General features: G+C 46.5%; 1 protein-coding gene across 3 annotated transcripts; it reads right to left on the bottom strand.

Annotated features, from left to right (window-relative positions):
* Positions 1-4534: 4534 nt before the first annotated feature.
* slco1e1 (solute carrier organic anion transporter family, member 1E1) lies at positions 4535-13047 on the bottom strand. 3 transcript variants are annotated; one of them, XM_014207563.2, is made up of 16 exons: positions 13005-13047; positions 12480-12600; positions 11701-11851; positions 11315-11456; positions 10891-11023; positions 10207-10334; positions 9803-9949; positions 9480-9578; positions 9056-9289; positions 8607-8771; positions 7856-8051; positions 7396-7558; positions 5966-6150; positions 5786-5850; positions 5578-5695; positions 4535-5450 (listed from the first exon to the last, which is right to left on the bottom strand). In XM_014207563.2, the coding sequence occupies exons 3-16, from the start codon at positions 11800-11802 to the stop codon at positions 4886-4888; spliced, it is 2442 nt and encodes an 813-aa protein (XP_014063038.1). In that variant the 5' UTR covers positions 11803-11851; positions 12480-12600; positions 13005-13047; the 3' UTR covers positions 4535-4885. The 3 variants fall into 3 exon arrangements, with proteins under 3 accessions (XP_014063038.1, XP_014063037.1, XP_014063036.1); XM_014207562.2 differs by having other exon boundaries at positions 13000-13045; XM_014207561.2 differs by lacking the exon at positions 13005-13047 and having other exon boundaries at positions 12480-12858.
* Between the last annotated feature and the right edge of the window lie 1502 nt (positions 13048-14549).

Genomic DNA, 14549 nt, shown 5'->3' with positions numbered 1-14549 from the left:
ATTTCCCCTGACTCCCAGCATAAGGCGCTAGTAGACTCAGGCACAACAGGGAGTTTTATTGATCGTGGGTTCGCTAATAGGTTAGGGATTCCCTTGGTTCAGTTGGACCAACTCTTCTCCATGCATGCCTTAGACAGTCGACCACTAGGGTCAGGGCTGGTCAGGGAGGCCACGGTTCCACTGGACATGGTGACGCGAGGGGGCCATGAGGAGCGGATTAGTCTCTTCCTCATTGATTCTCCTGTGTTTCCAGTGGTGCTGGGGTTTCCCTGGTTGGCTGATCACAATCCTAAAATTTCCTGGAGACAGGCCGCTCTAGAGGTGTGGTCAGAGGAGTGCTCAGGTAGGTGTTTAGGTGTTTCCATCGGTGCGACGACGGTGGAAAGTCCAGACCAAGTCTCCCCCGTGCGCATTCCCTCCGAATATGCTGATTTGGCTATCGCTTTCAGTAAAAAGAGGGCGACCCAATTACCACCACATCGACAAATTGATTGTGCGATAGACCTCCAGGTTAACGCTGCACTTCCTAAGAGTCACGTGTATCCCTTGTCACAGGAGGAGACAGTGGCTATGGAGACATATATCACTGAATCTCTGAGACAGGGATACATTCGGCCATCCATGTCACCCGTCTCCTCGAGTTTCTTATTTGTGAAGAAAAACGATGGAGGTCTGCGTCCGTGTATTGACTATCGAGGTCTAAATTTTATTACAGTGGGTTTCAGTTACCCACTACCTCTCATAGCCACGGCGGTTTTCCAAACCATCCGTCTCCTTTCTAGTGTATTGCATTTCCACATCAGGGGTGAAGATGGAATGTGACCGCATTGCGGCCGTGCGTGATTGGCTGACTCCGACCACGGTAAAAGAAATGCAGCGGTTTTTAGGGTTTGCCAATTACTACCAGAGGTTTATCCGAGGTTTTGGACAGGTGGCTGCTCCCATTACCTCACTGCTGAAGGGGGGCCCGATGCGTTTGAGGTGGTCGGCAGAGGCGGACAAAGCTTTTGGTCGTCTGAAGGCTCTGTTCACTGATGCTCCCGTCTTGGCACATCCGGACCCCTCTTTGCCATTCATAGTAGAGGTGGATGCGTCTGAGGCTGGGGTTGGAGCTGTGCTCTCCCAGCGCTCGGGCACACCCCCAAGCTTCGCCCCTGCGCTTTCTTATCTAGGAAGCTCAATGAGGCGGAGCGAAACTATGATGTGGGGGACCGGGAGTTGATAGCTGTGGTCAGAGCCCTGAAGGTGTGGAGACATTGGCTTGAGGGAGCTAAACACTCTTTTCTCATCTTGACTGACCACCGTAATCTGGAGTACATCCGGACAGCAAGGAGACTGAATCCCCGTCAGGCTAGGTGGGCGATGTTTTTCACGAGATTCCGCTTCACTATCTCGTATAGACCTGGTTCTCAAAACACTAAGGCTGACGCACTGTCCCGTCTCTATGATACTGAGGAGCGATCGATCGATCCCACTCCCATACTTCCGGCCTCTTGCCTGGTGGCACCGGTGGTGTGGGAGGTGGATGCGGACATCGAGCGGGCATCACGATCAGATCCCCCTCCACCAGGTTGTCCAGCTGGTCGGAAGTACGTTCCGCTGGGTGTTCGCGATAGATTGATCAGATGGGCTCACACGCTACCCTCCTCTGGTCATCCGGGTATTGATCGGACGGCGCGTGGGCTTAGAGAGAGGTACTGGTGGCCCACTTTAGCTAAGGACATGAGGATGTACATCTCCTCCTGTTCGGTGTGCGCTCAGTGTAAGGCTCCTAGACACCTGCCTAAAGGGGAGTTACAGCCCCTTCCCATTCCACAGCGGCCTTGGTCCCACCTGTCGGTGGATTTCCTCACCGATCTTCCTCCATCGCAGAGGAACACTACGATCCTAGTCGTTGTGGATAGGTTTTCTAAGTCCTGCCGTCTCATCCCTTTGCCCGGTCTGCCTATGGCCCTACAGACCGCAGAGGCCCTGTTTACACACGTCATCCGGCATGATGGGGTGCCTGAGGACATAGTTTTTGATCGGGGTCCCCAGTTTACGTCCCGGGTGTGGAGGGCATTTATGGAGCATCTGGGGGTCTTGATCAGCCTGACCTCTGGTTTTCACCCCGAGAGTAATGGGCAGGTGGAAAGAGTTAATCAGGATGTGGGCAGGTTTTTGCGGTCATATTGCCAAGACCGGCCAGGAGAGTGGGCGAGGTTCGTCCCATGGGCTGAGATGGCCCAGAATTCACTCTGCCACTCGTCCACTCACATGTCACCATTTCAGTGCGTGTTGGGCTATCAGCCGGTCGTGGTACCATGACATCAGGGACAGACCGAGGTTCCTGCGGTGGAGGATTGGGTGCAGCGCTCAAAGGAGACCTGGAGAGCCGTCCAGGAATCTCTTAAATGGGCTGGTGAACGGCAGAAGTTGAGCGCTGACCACCACCGCAGTAAGGCTCCAGTATTCGTGCCGGGGGACCGGGTCTGGCTCTCGACCCAAAACCTGTCCCTCTGCTTGCCCTGCTGGAAGCTGGGGCCACGGTTTGTAGGGCCATTTAAAGTCCTGAGGAGAATAAACGAGGTATGTTATAGGTTAAGACTTCCCCCTCACTATCGTATTAACCCCTCGTTTCATGTGTCTCTCCTCAGGCCGGTGGTAGCTGGTCCACTGCAAGACGCTGAGGTGCGGGAGGTCCCTCCGCCCCCCCCGGACATCGAGGGGGCACCAGCGTACACTGTACGGTCCATCCTGGACTCTAGACGCCGGGTGGGGGGCCTGCAGTACCTAGTGGATTGGGAGGGGTACGGCCCGGAGGAGAGGTGCTGGGTAAGGAGGGGGGACATCTTGGACCCATTGCTGAGGGAGTTCCACAACCACCGTCCGGATCGCCCTGCGCCTCGTCCTCCGGGTCGTCCTCGAGGCCGGTGTCGGCGCGCTGCGGGAGCCGCGCGTCGGGGGGGTACTGTCACGACTTCCACCGAAGGTGGCTCCTCTCCCTGTTCGGGTGGTGCTCGGTGGTCGTCGTCGCCGGTCTACTAGCTGCCACTGATCCTTTTTTCCTTTTCGTTTAGTCGTGTCTGTTTTTGTTGTGCACCTGTTTCTTGTTTGGGTTGATTAGTGTGGGTATTTATTTTATTTCTACCCACTTTGTGTCGTGCGGGTTTAATTTCGTTTCCCTGTTGTGTTTGGGAAACGTTGTTTTTGTTCATAATTTTTTCGTTCAGGTTATGTCATTGGGATTTCGTTCTTTTGATCATTGTTGGACTATGTATTTTTAGTCCGGTACCTGTATGGTTTTTTGATGGACGTTATTAAACTCTGGTTATTGGAGTTATCTTCTCTCCTGCGCCTGACTCCTACACCCATCTCTCGTAGAGAGACATTACAACCCTATCCTCCTAAACAGGATGGCCGTGTGCACAGTGGCGGCCAGAGGGGAGAAGCTCTCCACCATGTTGAAGGCCCCTTCCTCTCAAATCCCTTTCTCCCGGGCTGCTGCTTTTGACTCTGTGCGGTCGATCCTTGGGAGAATCAGTCAGTCCTTCTCCACGCACTGCCTTTTTTAATGAGCTCTGTCTGTGCCTTTGTGGCGGACGAGGTGCAGCCTGCTGCAGCCACCCTACCAGTCCCCCCTGTCCTCGCGGTGGACGTCTCCGCCACACTACCAGCTGACATCCAAGCAGGTGAGTAGCACTGATAGAGACCCGGCTTCTTCCCACCTGGAGGTTGTGGACATTCCCCCTAAAACAGAGGCATACCCAGCTTCTTCCCACTTGGAGGTTGTGGACATTGCCCCTAACATAGAGGCAGAACCCGTCTCTTCCTACCTGGAGGTTGTGGTAATCCCCCCCCCTAACACAGAGGCAGACATGGCTTGTTCGCACCTAAAGGTTGTGGACATTGCCCCTAACACAGAGGCAGACCCGGCTTTTTCCTACCTGGAGGTTGTGGACATCACCCCTAACACAGAGGCAGAGCCCATCTCTTCCCTCTTGGAGGTTGTGGACGTCACACCTGAAGAAAAGACTCTCACGATGGCTGTCTTCGCCACTCTGCCAGCTGACATCCAAGCAGGTGAGTAACACTTATAGAGAGCACTCTGACAGGTGCCGTTTGTCATGACATCTTGGTAGAACCTTTCAACTGGCCAAAGTTTAGAACCTACAGTTTGCATTTGTTTACATTCTGTCCCTCTTTTTTCCCTTTCTGTTGATGTGGTCACCCCGGATGTCACCAAGGATGTGATCCTGGATTTTCCATGCAGAGCGAGGAAAGGGGCAGTCCGGCTATTTTTTATTTTTATTTTTTGCAGGCTTTGGAGGGCAGTGTGCTGCTGCTCCTGCCACAAGGAAGAGGAGGATCAATATTAATTATTCATCAGACTTTCAGAAGTGGAAAGTCCATAGACCATTCAATTATTTGCATTATAAATGGCTTCAATTCTGCTTTTCTTCTGTTTACTACTTAATTCATTTCAGAAAATGTCTATAAACTTTTACTTTGCAAGTGTGGAGTAGGTTGTGTAAATAAGTGGGAAACATCCCAATTGCGATTTTAATGCTTTTAATAATTTACTTATTACATTTTTATTTATTACAGTATTATTTGACCAAAAAATGGAGGGCGCTCAACCAACGTTGAGGTGCAACCAAAAACTTTAATCAAAATGCATTGTTTTATTCAAGCAAGGTTAACGTTTCAGCCTAGTCTATGACGATATGCAAGTTGTTTGCCCAGTAAAAGGGAGATCCAGACTCACCCTGCTTCCTGAGGGTTGCAGACAGTGAAAAAGTACAATTTTAAGTAAATTGCACATTTCAATTCTTGAGTACAAATCTTTAATGAACATGAGTTTAAATACAATTGAATTGAGGATCAGAGCAGGCAGGCTGACTGGCTAGCCCTGAAGGCCCTCTGCCTCTACCTCTGTGTGGTTCATCTCAGCCAAGAGGTTGTGTGGGTTGTCTTTCTCTCTGTGGGTGTGAATCACTATGACCTCTCCCTCTGCCTGCTCGTTGGCCTGATCAGAAGGCTTCGCTTCTTCCTTGCTCCCAGAAGCAGGAGGGATGGCATCTGGAGTAATCTCCTCTCTTCTATCAAACATCTCTTCCACCTCCTCCTTCTGGCTGCGAGTTCGACTGAGGTCACTCGTTCTCTCTCCCTGGGTGTTGGATAGTTCCTCCTCCTCTGTGTCTTTTTGAGTTTGGGGGGAGTTATCCTGTTCCGGCTCTCCCTCTCGTTCTCCCTCTTTAGGGGTGTGCACCTCAATTTCTTTCGGTGTGTTGAGGGGTTCAGTGGTTTTGGGGGGAGTCTGAAGTTCGATCTCTAGCGATGAGTGTGGGGGCTGTCCCGTGGTTGTGTCCCCCTCCCTCCTAAACTGTATCCTCAGCAGGACAATGACTGCGATGATGAAAAAGTAGGAGGAGCCACTGAGACATGTGATGAGGCCAAGGAAGATCACCCTGCAAGGACGGGATAGGACACATCACAACACTGCTGCTCATTCATATTCAAACACACCTCAGAGTATGCACACACACACGGACACACGCACACATTGGCGCGAGCCCACACACACAATGAACTTACCTGTACATATCAGAGTCATACATTCGACAGGCACCTCTGCCCCCACATTTCTTGATCCCCCACCTCAAACATGTTGAGTCAATCAAAGCCCCGAAGTACACTGGTGCTGGAATACCCCCTACAAAGAGATCAGAGTTCAGTACGCTGTATTAAGGACCTCTATGATATCAAGGGGTCTTTACGTACAACAGAGAAAATTGAGACTTACCTAGGGTTCTCATCACCAAAGTTTGGATACCTAACGCCAGCGATTTTAGCTCGGGCTTGATGCACCTACAAACACACATCACATGCACAGTCATACACAGTCTAACACAGTCTTGTGGCAGCAGGTGTCCCAGGTTCCAACCCCGGTTGGTCACACAAGTATTGGAACATGGCGACTGACCGTATGATGACCATGTATCCAGGCGTGGTCCCAAGGGAGTTGATAAAGGAGCTGAGTACGGACACAGCCATGTAGGATGTGAAGCTGCGGCTGCACTCTCTGCTGCGAGGACACTGGCCTAATATTACTGACATACTGCCCTCTGGTGCAGAGGAGGACAACACACAGCTACAGTTGTGGAATACCTTGTAGAACAACAACAAATACAGTAGTTATAGTTTCTCTGTTATGGTCTATAATCTCTCTCTCTATATATACAGTATATAGCTGTTTTTTTTCTCACTATTTTGTAACCTATTTTTTTATCTTTACAGTTTGCTGATCATTTCGCAGTTAGATGATGACTGATGTTGTACTCTTATTGCAATTATGAGAGTGCACCTATCACATACTTTTCTACTATTTCACAGTGTCAACATAGTTCAGTGGAGATAAGAGCACACAATGTCAATTATTTACACCTTGTAGTTCAAACAATAGACACAACATGGCTGTAAACCAAAGGAGGCAGCTGAGGGGAGGACGGCTCATAATAATGTCTTGAACGGAGCGAATGGAATGGAATTCCGTTCCAGCCATTACCAGGAGCCCGTCCTCCTCAATTAAGGTGCCACCAACCTCCTGTGCTGTAGACTCACCAAACCCATGTCTAAGGGTTAGGGTTATCCTGAGGGACTTCCACTGATCTGATCTGGTAAAGTATTTGCTCTTTGACATGACTGTCAAAGCCACAGGAGTCTACAGCCTTGTCTCAGGGCAGTAGGGCCTAGTATGTAATGATGTAATACCCCATATCCTGTGTTTGTGTTGATGTCATATTGAACAACTACCAGACAAAACCTTCTCTACATGGGAATTGAATAACATCTTTTTTTCCATACATCAAAATAATACTTGACTGCCAATCAGCAATGACTTACTTAGTCCTCTTCGTCCCGGGTGGGAGATAAGACCCAAGGTAATTGTTGAAAATAACTTTTTTCAATGCCAATGAGTTACACTGAGTGTTCAAAACATTAAACATGCTCTTTCCATAACATATACTGACCATGTGAATCCAGGTGAAAGCTATAATCCTTTATGGATGTCATTGTTAAATCCACTTCAATCAGTGTAGATGAAGAGGAGGAATTATTGTAAGCCTTGAGACAATTGAGACATGGATTGCGTATGTGTGTCATTCAGAGGATGAATGGGCAAGACAACATATTTAAGTGCCTTTCAACGGGGTATGGTAGTAGGTGCCATGAGCACCAGTTTTTGTCAAGAACTGACACACTGCTGGGTTTTTTACGCTCAACAGTTTCCCGTGTGCATCAAGACAAAAGACATACAGCCAACTTGACCCAACTGTGGGAAGCATTGGAGTCAACATGGGCCAGCATCCCTGTGAAGGTTTTGTACACTCAGTACATGAATAGTATTTGTACCGTGTTCTTGCCGTATCCTGTAGAGCTGGAGCAGCCTGCGAGGCAGGGGGAGGTGTACGTGATGCCGTTTTCTGAACACACAGGGTCCCACTCCCCAGCCAAGCAGGAGCAGTCACTGTTACACTCTGACCACAGGTTGCCGTTGTACACCACACCAGGGGTCCTGGGGGACAGAGAAAATGGCTGCCAATCATAATGATGTTTAAATAATTGTTGCTGAACTATCAATGACATAGGCACAGTGACAAAACAGCCAGGGATCCTGGCTCAGTAACAACCATACTGTATATTCCCACAAGAGGGAGCCCCGGCACAAGCCCATGTGTGTTTTGGTCTCACTCTCCCTCATATTCCATTGATCAAAACCTTTTTTGTTTTTATATAAATTAATGAAGTCAATGCTTGAATGAATGAATCAACCTACCAACCAACCAACCAACCAACCAGATGTCATATTTACCCGTTGTAGGACACGGTCAGCCCAGCCACCTGAACGTTGTCACACTTAGTGCCAAACTGTAGAAGGAGGAGGAGGTAGGCCATGAAAGAGGTGACAAAAGACAGCTGGGCTCCAGACACAACGCCAAGTTTATACCTCTTCATCAGTAGACCGCCCAGGAATATCCCCACGGCAACCACAGGCAGATTCAACACACCTGGAAAAGTAATACTCACACATCTATAGTGTTACCAGAACAATATATATACTGCATCTAAAGATGCATTAGATCACCAGTGTACTGGAGTTTCATTTCTACTCAGCTTCAACAAACCTACAGGGGACAAGAGAGAACATTTTTTATTTATTTAATGCCATTCAACATCAATGCTGACAGGAGGGAACATTTCAGTTGGAGCATGTCCAGGTTTCTATGGCTATGTTTAGACAGACAGCCCAATTCAGATCTTTTTTTTGAGTAATATGTCTTTTGACCAATCAGATCAAATCTGAAAAAGAGTGGATGTGAAAATATCTGATGTGATTGGTCAAAAGACCAATTAGTGGAAAAATATCATAATTTGGGCTGCCTGTCTAAACGCAGCCCTTGTCTCTCTGTCTCTGACCCAAACCTCAGGTCCAATCCAACCAATAGAGTTTGACTTTACAATGAAAACGAAGCAGAAACGGAGGGGCCATAGTTGACGGAGGGGCCATAGCTGATTTATAAAGACGGTAGCTGATTGAGAAACATGTAGCTACAGTATCTAACCAATGAGGAAGTTGGCTCTGGCTGCTGATTGGCCAAACTGCTGTTCCATGTACTTGGCTTTGAACGTGAGCAGGCCAATGAAGGAGTTGAACTTCAGGAGGCTGCCACATAGAAGCAGAAAGTACGCTGGTGTGCTCAGCAGCTTCTTCAGTGACGGTATGAAACCTGAAGATATACGAGAAAAACATACAACACAGTTACTTGTTCTGGTTTGGGTTATGTGAATGCTTCGAGTCTTTATTATTTACTGTTAGAGGGTCCTGTATATAATGTATGGTTCCTGTATTGGAATATAAATGTCCATCATAAAAGACAGGCACAGGATTCAACTTCCAGTACATCATAAATAGGGCCAGGCATTTTTCTTGTTCACATGACCTGAGTGACTGAGAAAAACGTTGGGCTCTATTCATAAGCTATCTGTAAATCGCCAATGAAAGTCTGACTACCTTTTGCAATTTCAGCCAGCGTCATGGCCTGATGTGAGGTGGCGTCGCTGTTCTCTGTCCCATCCTGAGTAGGGGTGCTAGGGGGCAGCTTGCTCTCCTCTCCCTGCTTTGGCAGCGAGCGGGGCAGAAACCAGAAGGGGATGCCTGACAGGAGCATGATGACCGAGGAGACCAGGAAACCCAGCCACCAGGCCCCCACCCAGCGGGCATCCTTGGGAGTGATGGTCACAGTCTCTGGAAGATGTGAGAGACATCTCTATCATTAGCACTGATACACGTTCTATACTGAGAATACAAATAACATAAAGGGAATTATTTGAGTATTTTTGAGTGGTTTTGAATTCATTTGGATCCAAAATGAATATACATTGCTTAGTAGAAAGGACCCTAACACAATAATGTGGACAGTATGTGATTCTCTTACCCAGATCGACATATCCAATGTCTACATAGAGACTGGCACACAACGACCCCAGCAGGAAACCAAACATGGGACCTAGCAGTGTGATGGTCTGTAGACATGCTGTCAATCATAAAACACACAGTTAGGCCTACAGCACGATCTACTCAGTTACTGTACATATGTCATGACTAGGGATGCAAAGTTCCTAGAACTTTCAATAAATGCAAAACCTAGTCATGACATATTTACAATACATGACACACACTCATTGTACGGTTAACAAACACACACACACACACACATACACAGTGGCTTCATCTCTGCTGTGAGTGGAATTCACTCACCAATGTAAAAAGCAGAGTTTTCAGCTTTAGCGAAGTCGTCGATGTAGGAGATGCCTAGTGGGGTGACGGGGGTCTCTCCTATCCCCCTCACAGCGTTCCCCAGAAACACATAGATCCACATGTGGGAGCTGGAGTCCCTCACACAGTCTACAGAGGGAATCATACAGAGACACACAGGTACACAGTATACCTCCTTTATCAGGGACGATGTATGTACAACTTGTACGCGGCACCATGGTACCCTATGAAGCCAATAGGCATCTCTGTAGGGCCTGCAGAAATAGTATTGTAAGTAAAGTCTCATGCTAGTTCAGCCTTTGACAAGTCAGGCCAAGCGAGACTACTGCAGGAAGGTACAATTATAGTGGTAGAGACAGGTGAAGCTGTTTCTCTGTGATTGGTACCTGTGTTGCTGTCCGAAGATGTCTCCCTCTGGATCTCAGGGATGTCTGTCTGCTTTAGAAGGTCCAGGCATGGAGTTATACTGACACTGTCATTCATTGAGCCTTGGATGACTGTGTCAAATGTGTATCTGTAGAAGAGACAGACCAGTTAGTCGTCATGTCATGTTCTGCAGGCCTTATGATGAATAAGTATTCAAGTTTAAGTGTAACAAAGATATGATTCGTTGAGATGAGACACTGATCAACAACTAATCTTTCGTGGACAGATCTACGAAAAACACAACTGATTATGTAGAATCTGCCAGGAAGGAATGGGATGCGTAGGCTAACGAGCAGCAGTAGTTTCTGTGTTTTTTTTTTTTGTTACTGGTTATTTTGTGTGTTAGCTGATTTCGAAAGGGGAGGGGACATTTGGCCCATGGACTTGCCCGTAACTTGTAAAGAGAGAAGGTGGAGCTCCTCATTCCGATTACGCTCCTTCTTATAGCCTCTCTTAATCCCGTCTGTTAACATGTATAGCCCCATAACATAATCAAGCAGCTGACCAATTACGCAAGACTTTAGTTCTAAGTTAACCGAGTTGAATCAACAACTGCATGCATTTCTTAATTTCTAAAGTGAAACTATCAACCGTATAGGAGTATCTCTACAAGTATAGTTTAACCAGTATTTCAATTGTTTTACCGTCCCATGAAGAAGTGTGGCAGGCCTGTGAGGAATGATCCTACGGCCATGAGGAAACAGCCCACAGCGATGAGCCTGGGCCGGTGCAGCTTTGCCCCAAAATGGCTGACCACAGCCAGGAACAGCAGGTTACCTGCAAGAAACCACAACACTACAGTAGCCTGGAAACGCAAATTTAAGCTCTGTTTTTTTAAACTAAAAATAGCATAACAGTTTGGGTTCCAGGCTACCACATAAAACACATAAAACAATGTTAGGGGTTTGACAGTAGAGTTATGGACAAACTGCCAGATAATCAATTAATAGGAACAACTACAAAACGGAACGGTATTGAGAGCAGACTAATTGAATCACAACAAAAATTGATCACACTGTAGTGAATATCTACATGAATTCTCAAGCAACTCAATGCTATTGTTGATACCCATCTCAAAGCTGCCGTCTATGAGTCCGATGAGAGAGCTGGACAGGTCAAAGCGTCTCTCTATCTGAGTGATGGCACTCTTCATGTAGGTCCCTGACAGAGCCTTGGAGAAGTAGGCGAATGACAGGGCCACGATGAACAGCTGACAAACACAAGGGAGAGAACATTAGTCTGTGTTTGTCCGTGTGTATGTGCTTGCCGATGGTTGTTTGTCAACGTGTGTGTGTGTGCATGCTTATGTGCGTGCCAATGTGTACACGTGGGAACGACGTGAGTGCATATGTTTCGCACATCTGTCTGTGTGTGTGTGTGCGCATGCGGGGATGCGTGTGCAGACAGAGTGCATGCACATTCATTTGTGTGCATTTTAAAGCATTATTAAGCACCTTGAGTGTGGAACAGCAGGGGCGTTTGGTGGCCTGCTTGTCAGAAACACACAGTTCCTGTTGGCTGGTCAGCTTCCCTCTGTCCTCCGCTGGATCACCCATTCTATCCAGTCAGATACAGGACAGCACACTGCCTCTCAGCTTGCTCACGCTTACGCAAAAAAACACATGAATTTCACACGTGAACACGTGAAGTGTTCCAAAAACATGTTTTCATGTGACCACGTGATCTTATGTGAAGTTAATGTGATAACATGTAAAGCAACATGTGATTACACGAAACTACACATGTGAAAACGGGATCACTTGAAGTGTTCCAAAACATGTTTTCACATGATTTCACATAAAATGTCACATGTGAAATCATGTGACTTTCAACAAGTGAAATAATGTGGTTTTTCTGTAAGGGCAGGAATATAAGATGCATTTTGATGTTATGTTTGATGTTACATGATCTTGAAAAGGCAATGTTCTTTGAGGTTCTTCCATGTTCTTTTCCATTTATTTTCCATTTTACTTTCCCTCAGTCGTTTTCACTTTCCTTGGCAAAACAAGCTATGTGTCAGTCAAGACTTATTCAGAGCCAACATGAATTGAAAGCAGCTTTCAATGGATTTCAAACCATTCAACAAATAGTTTTATAAAGGTCGAGTAGACCCAACTAAACACTCTTGATTCTTTACACACACATTGAGAGCCTACACGACCGTAATTAGCCCCAAACTGAGCATGGTAGCCTATTAATATGAGTAAGAAAATACTGCCTTAATAACTCTTACCTCTGGAGTATGAGAATCCAAAAGTGGCTATTCACAAACACCTCGGCACAGTTATTGTCAGGTACTGGAAATCAAATCCATGTTCTGAGATGACGAAGATGATTCTGGCTTCATTTGAATGCTAGTAACAATAGGAAACACAGGTCAACACAATGCAAATATGTACATGAGTTAGATAGTGGAAGCAGGGAGCATAGCTGGACAAAGGCACTAGCACCTTTTCTGTTTTCTGATAATCCCCCCCCACATTTAGCCTGGCTAATTCTTTCTCCCCTCCCAATTCTCAGCACTCCAACCTGAAGTCTCATAATAGCAGAGTCAGAATCAATCAAGTACCCCCAAAACACACACATACACACGCATGCGTGTGCACACACACACACACACACACACACACACACACACACACACACACACACACACACACACACACACACACACACACACACACACACACACACACACACACACACACACACACACACACACACAGAACCTGACTGGATAAATGTTAAAATACCTGACCTGAGTTGGGGCTCCTCTCTCCTCCTGTGTATCCCAGACAAACAGCTGAGGCTCCGCCTCTTTCCCTCCTTGTCTCTGGTGGCAGACCTTTCCCCTCCTACTCTCTGCCCCCTGAGCCTGAGCCCCTATTCTATGAGCGGGTGGCAGTGGAGGTACTGAGGACCGGCCTAACAAAAGGCCTGGCACATTTCTATTCCACACACATGCCTAGATAGAAACAAGTGGAGAGAGTGTGGAGAGAGCTAGAGAGAGAGAGAGAGAGCGAGAGATAGACAAATCAACTTAGTCACCTCTTGAGAGGCTGCACAGCATCTCCCTTTTTTACACAGCCTGTTTTCCTCAAAACCAACCTTTCTGGATGCAAAACATCAAGCACCCCTAAGGTCCTTGGGGGCACCTGCAAGTGCAGGCTGCAGGTTTTGTACACCACAAAAACCTCAGCTGCACTTGTTAAGCATTTCATCTGTCAAAGAGGACTACAAGAAGGCAACATTGCTGGTTACAAAACCAGCTCGGCCAAATGTGTCCCAATGGGTGGACTCAGCTGGGTCTGAGTCAGGGGAATGTGTTATTAGCATGTTTAACCAGCATGCATGTGGTGCAGGCAGACAGGTCGCCCTGAAAGCAGCTTTGCCCCAACAGGAGTTTTAGGGATTAACAGTTAAGAACCTGACACATTCCTGGGCACCAACCAAGGGAAAGTGCCCTTTGTGTTGAGACCTTACTATTGCTTCACACTTTTGTCAAATTGCATGGCAGAGACAAATTTGTATGTCTAAGTTCCATACTGTAGGTAATGGAAGGGCCAGTGGGTGATGTTAGGAAGGTACTGCAGCTTAAGATATATATTGAACATACAGGTTTAACACTTAGGTGGATTTTGTGTTGTTTTTTACTACAATGCATCTGCAGACTCAAGGTCTAGTTGACCTTCATTCCTTTCCTTTCACTGTACTGTTCAGCAGAATATCAGTGCAAAGCAGATGTTATACTTTCTGTAGACAGTGCAGCCTGCTGGTGATATTGGTTACTGCTTATTTTCACCAGTTGTTGAAGCCATATCAATTGTTGAGATGAAAGTAAAGTATCAAGAGGGCACAATCCCCACACAAATGATTTACTAGGATTTATACACTTGTTTAATGACCAATTTACAAATCACTGGACATCACTGAAAATGGCAAGAATAGGTTAACAACGGCACAACAAAATATCACCATTACAGTATAACAATGTCCTAACCACTGTCTACAGTACTGTATATACAGCATTCTCAATATTGACAATAAGTATTTATATTAATTCACAAGATTGCTTAAAAACAGGGCTTTACAAGGTAAAAAATAGTACAACCAACAACATTCCATCACCACTAATATGTTCTCGAACTAATATTATTCAATTGCAAAAGATAGATTACAACTTTTAGAACAAAGATAATATTGAGGGTAAACAAAGTTTACCAATAGAACTAACAACCAGGTTTAGTGGAAGGATGAAATAGTATGAATTTACTTATCAACATTTAAATCTCAATGAAAACAT

This window comes from Salmo salar, chromosome ssa07, assembly GCF_905237065.1.
Source record: "Salmo salar chromosome ssa07, Ssal_v3.1, whole genome shotgun sequence".
NCBI classification, from domain to species: domain Eukaryota; kingdom Metazoa; phylum Chordata; class Actinopteri; order Salmoniformes; family Salmonidae; genus Salmo; species Salmo salar.
This window is presented reverse-complemented; position numbering and strand designations above follow the sequence as displayed.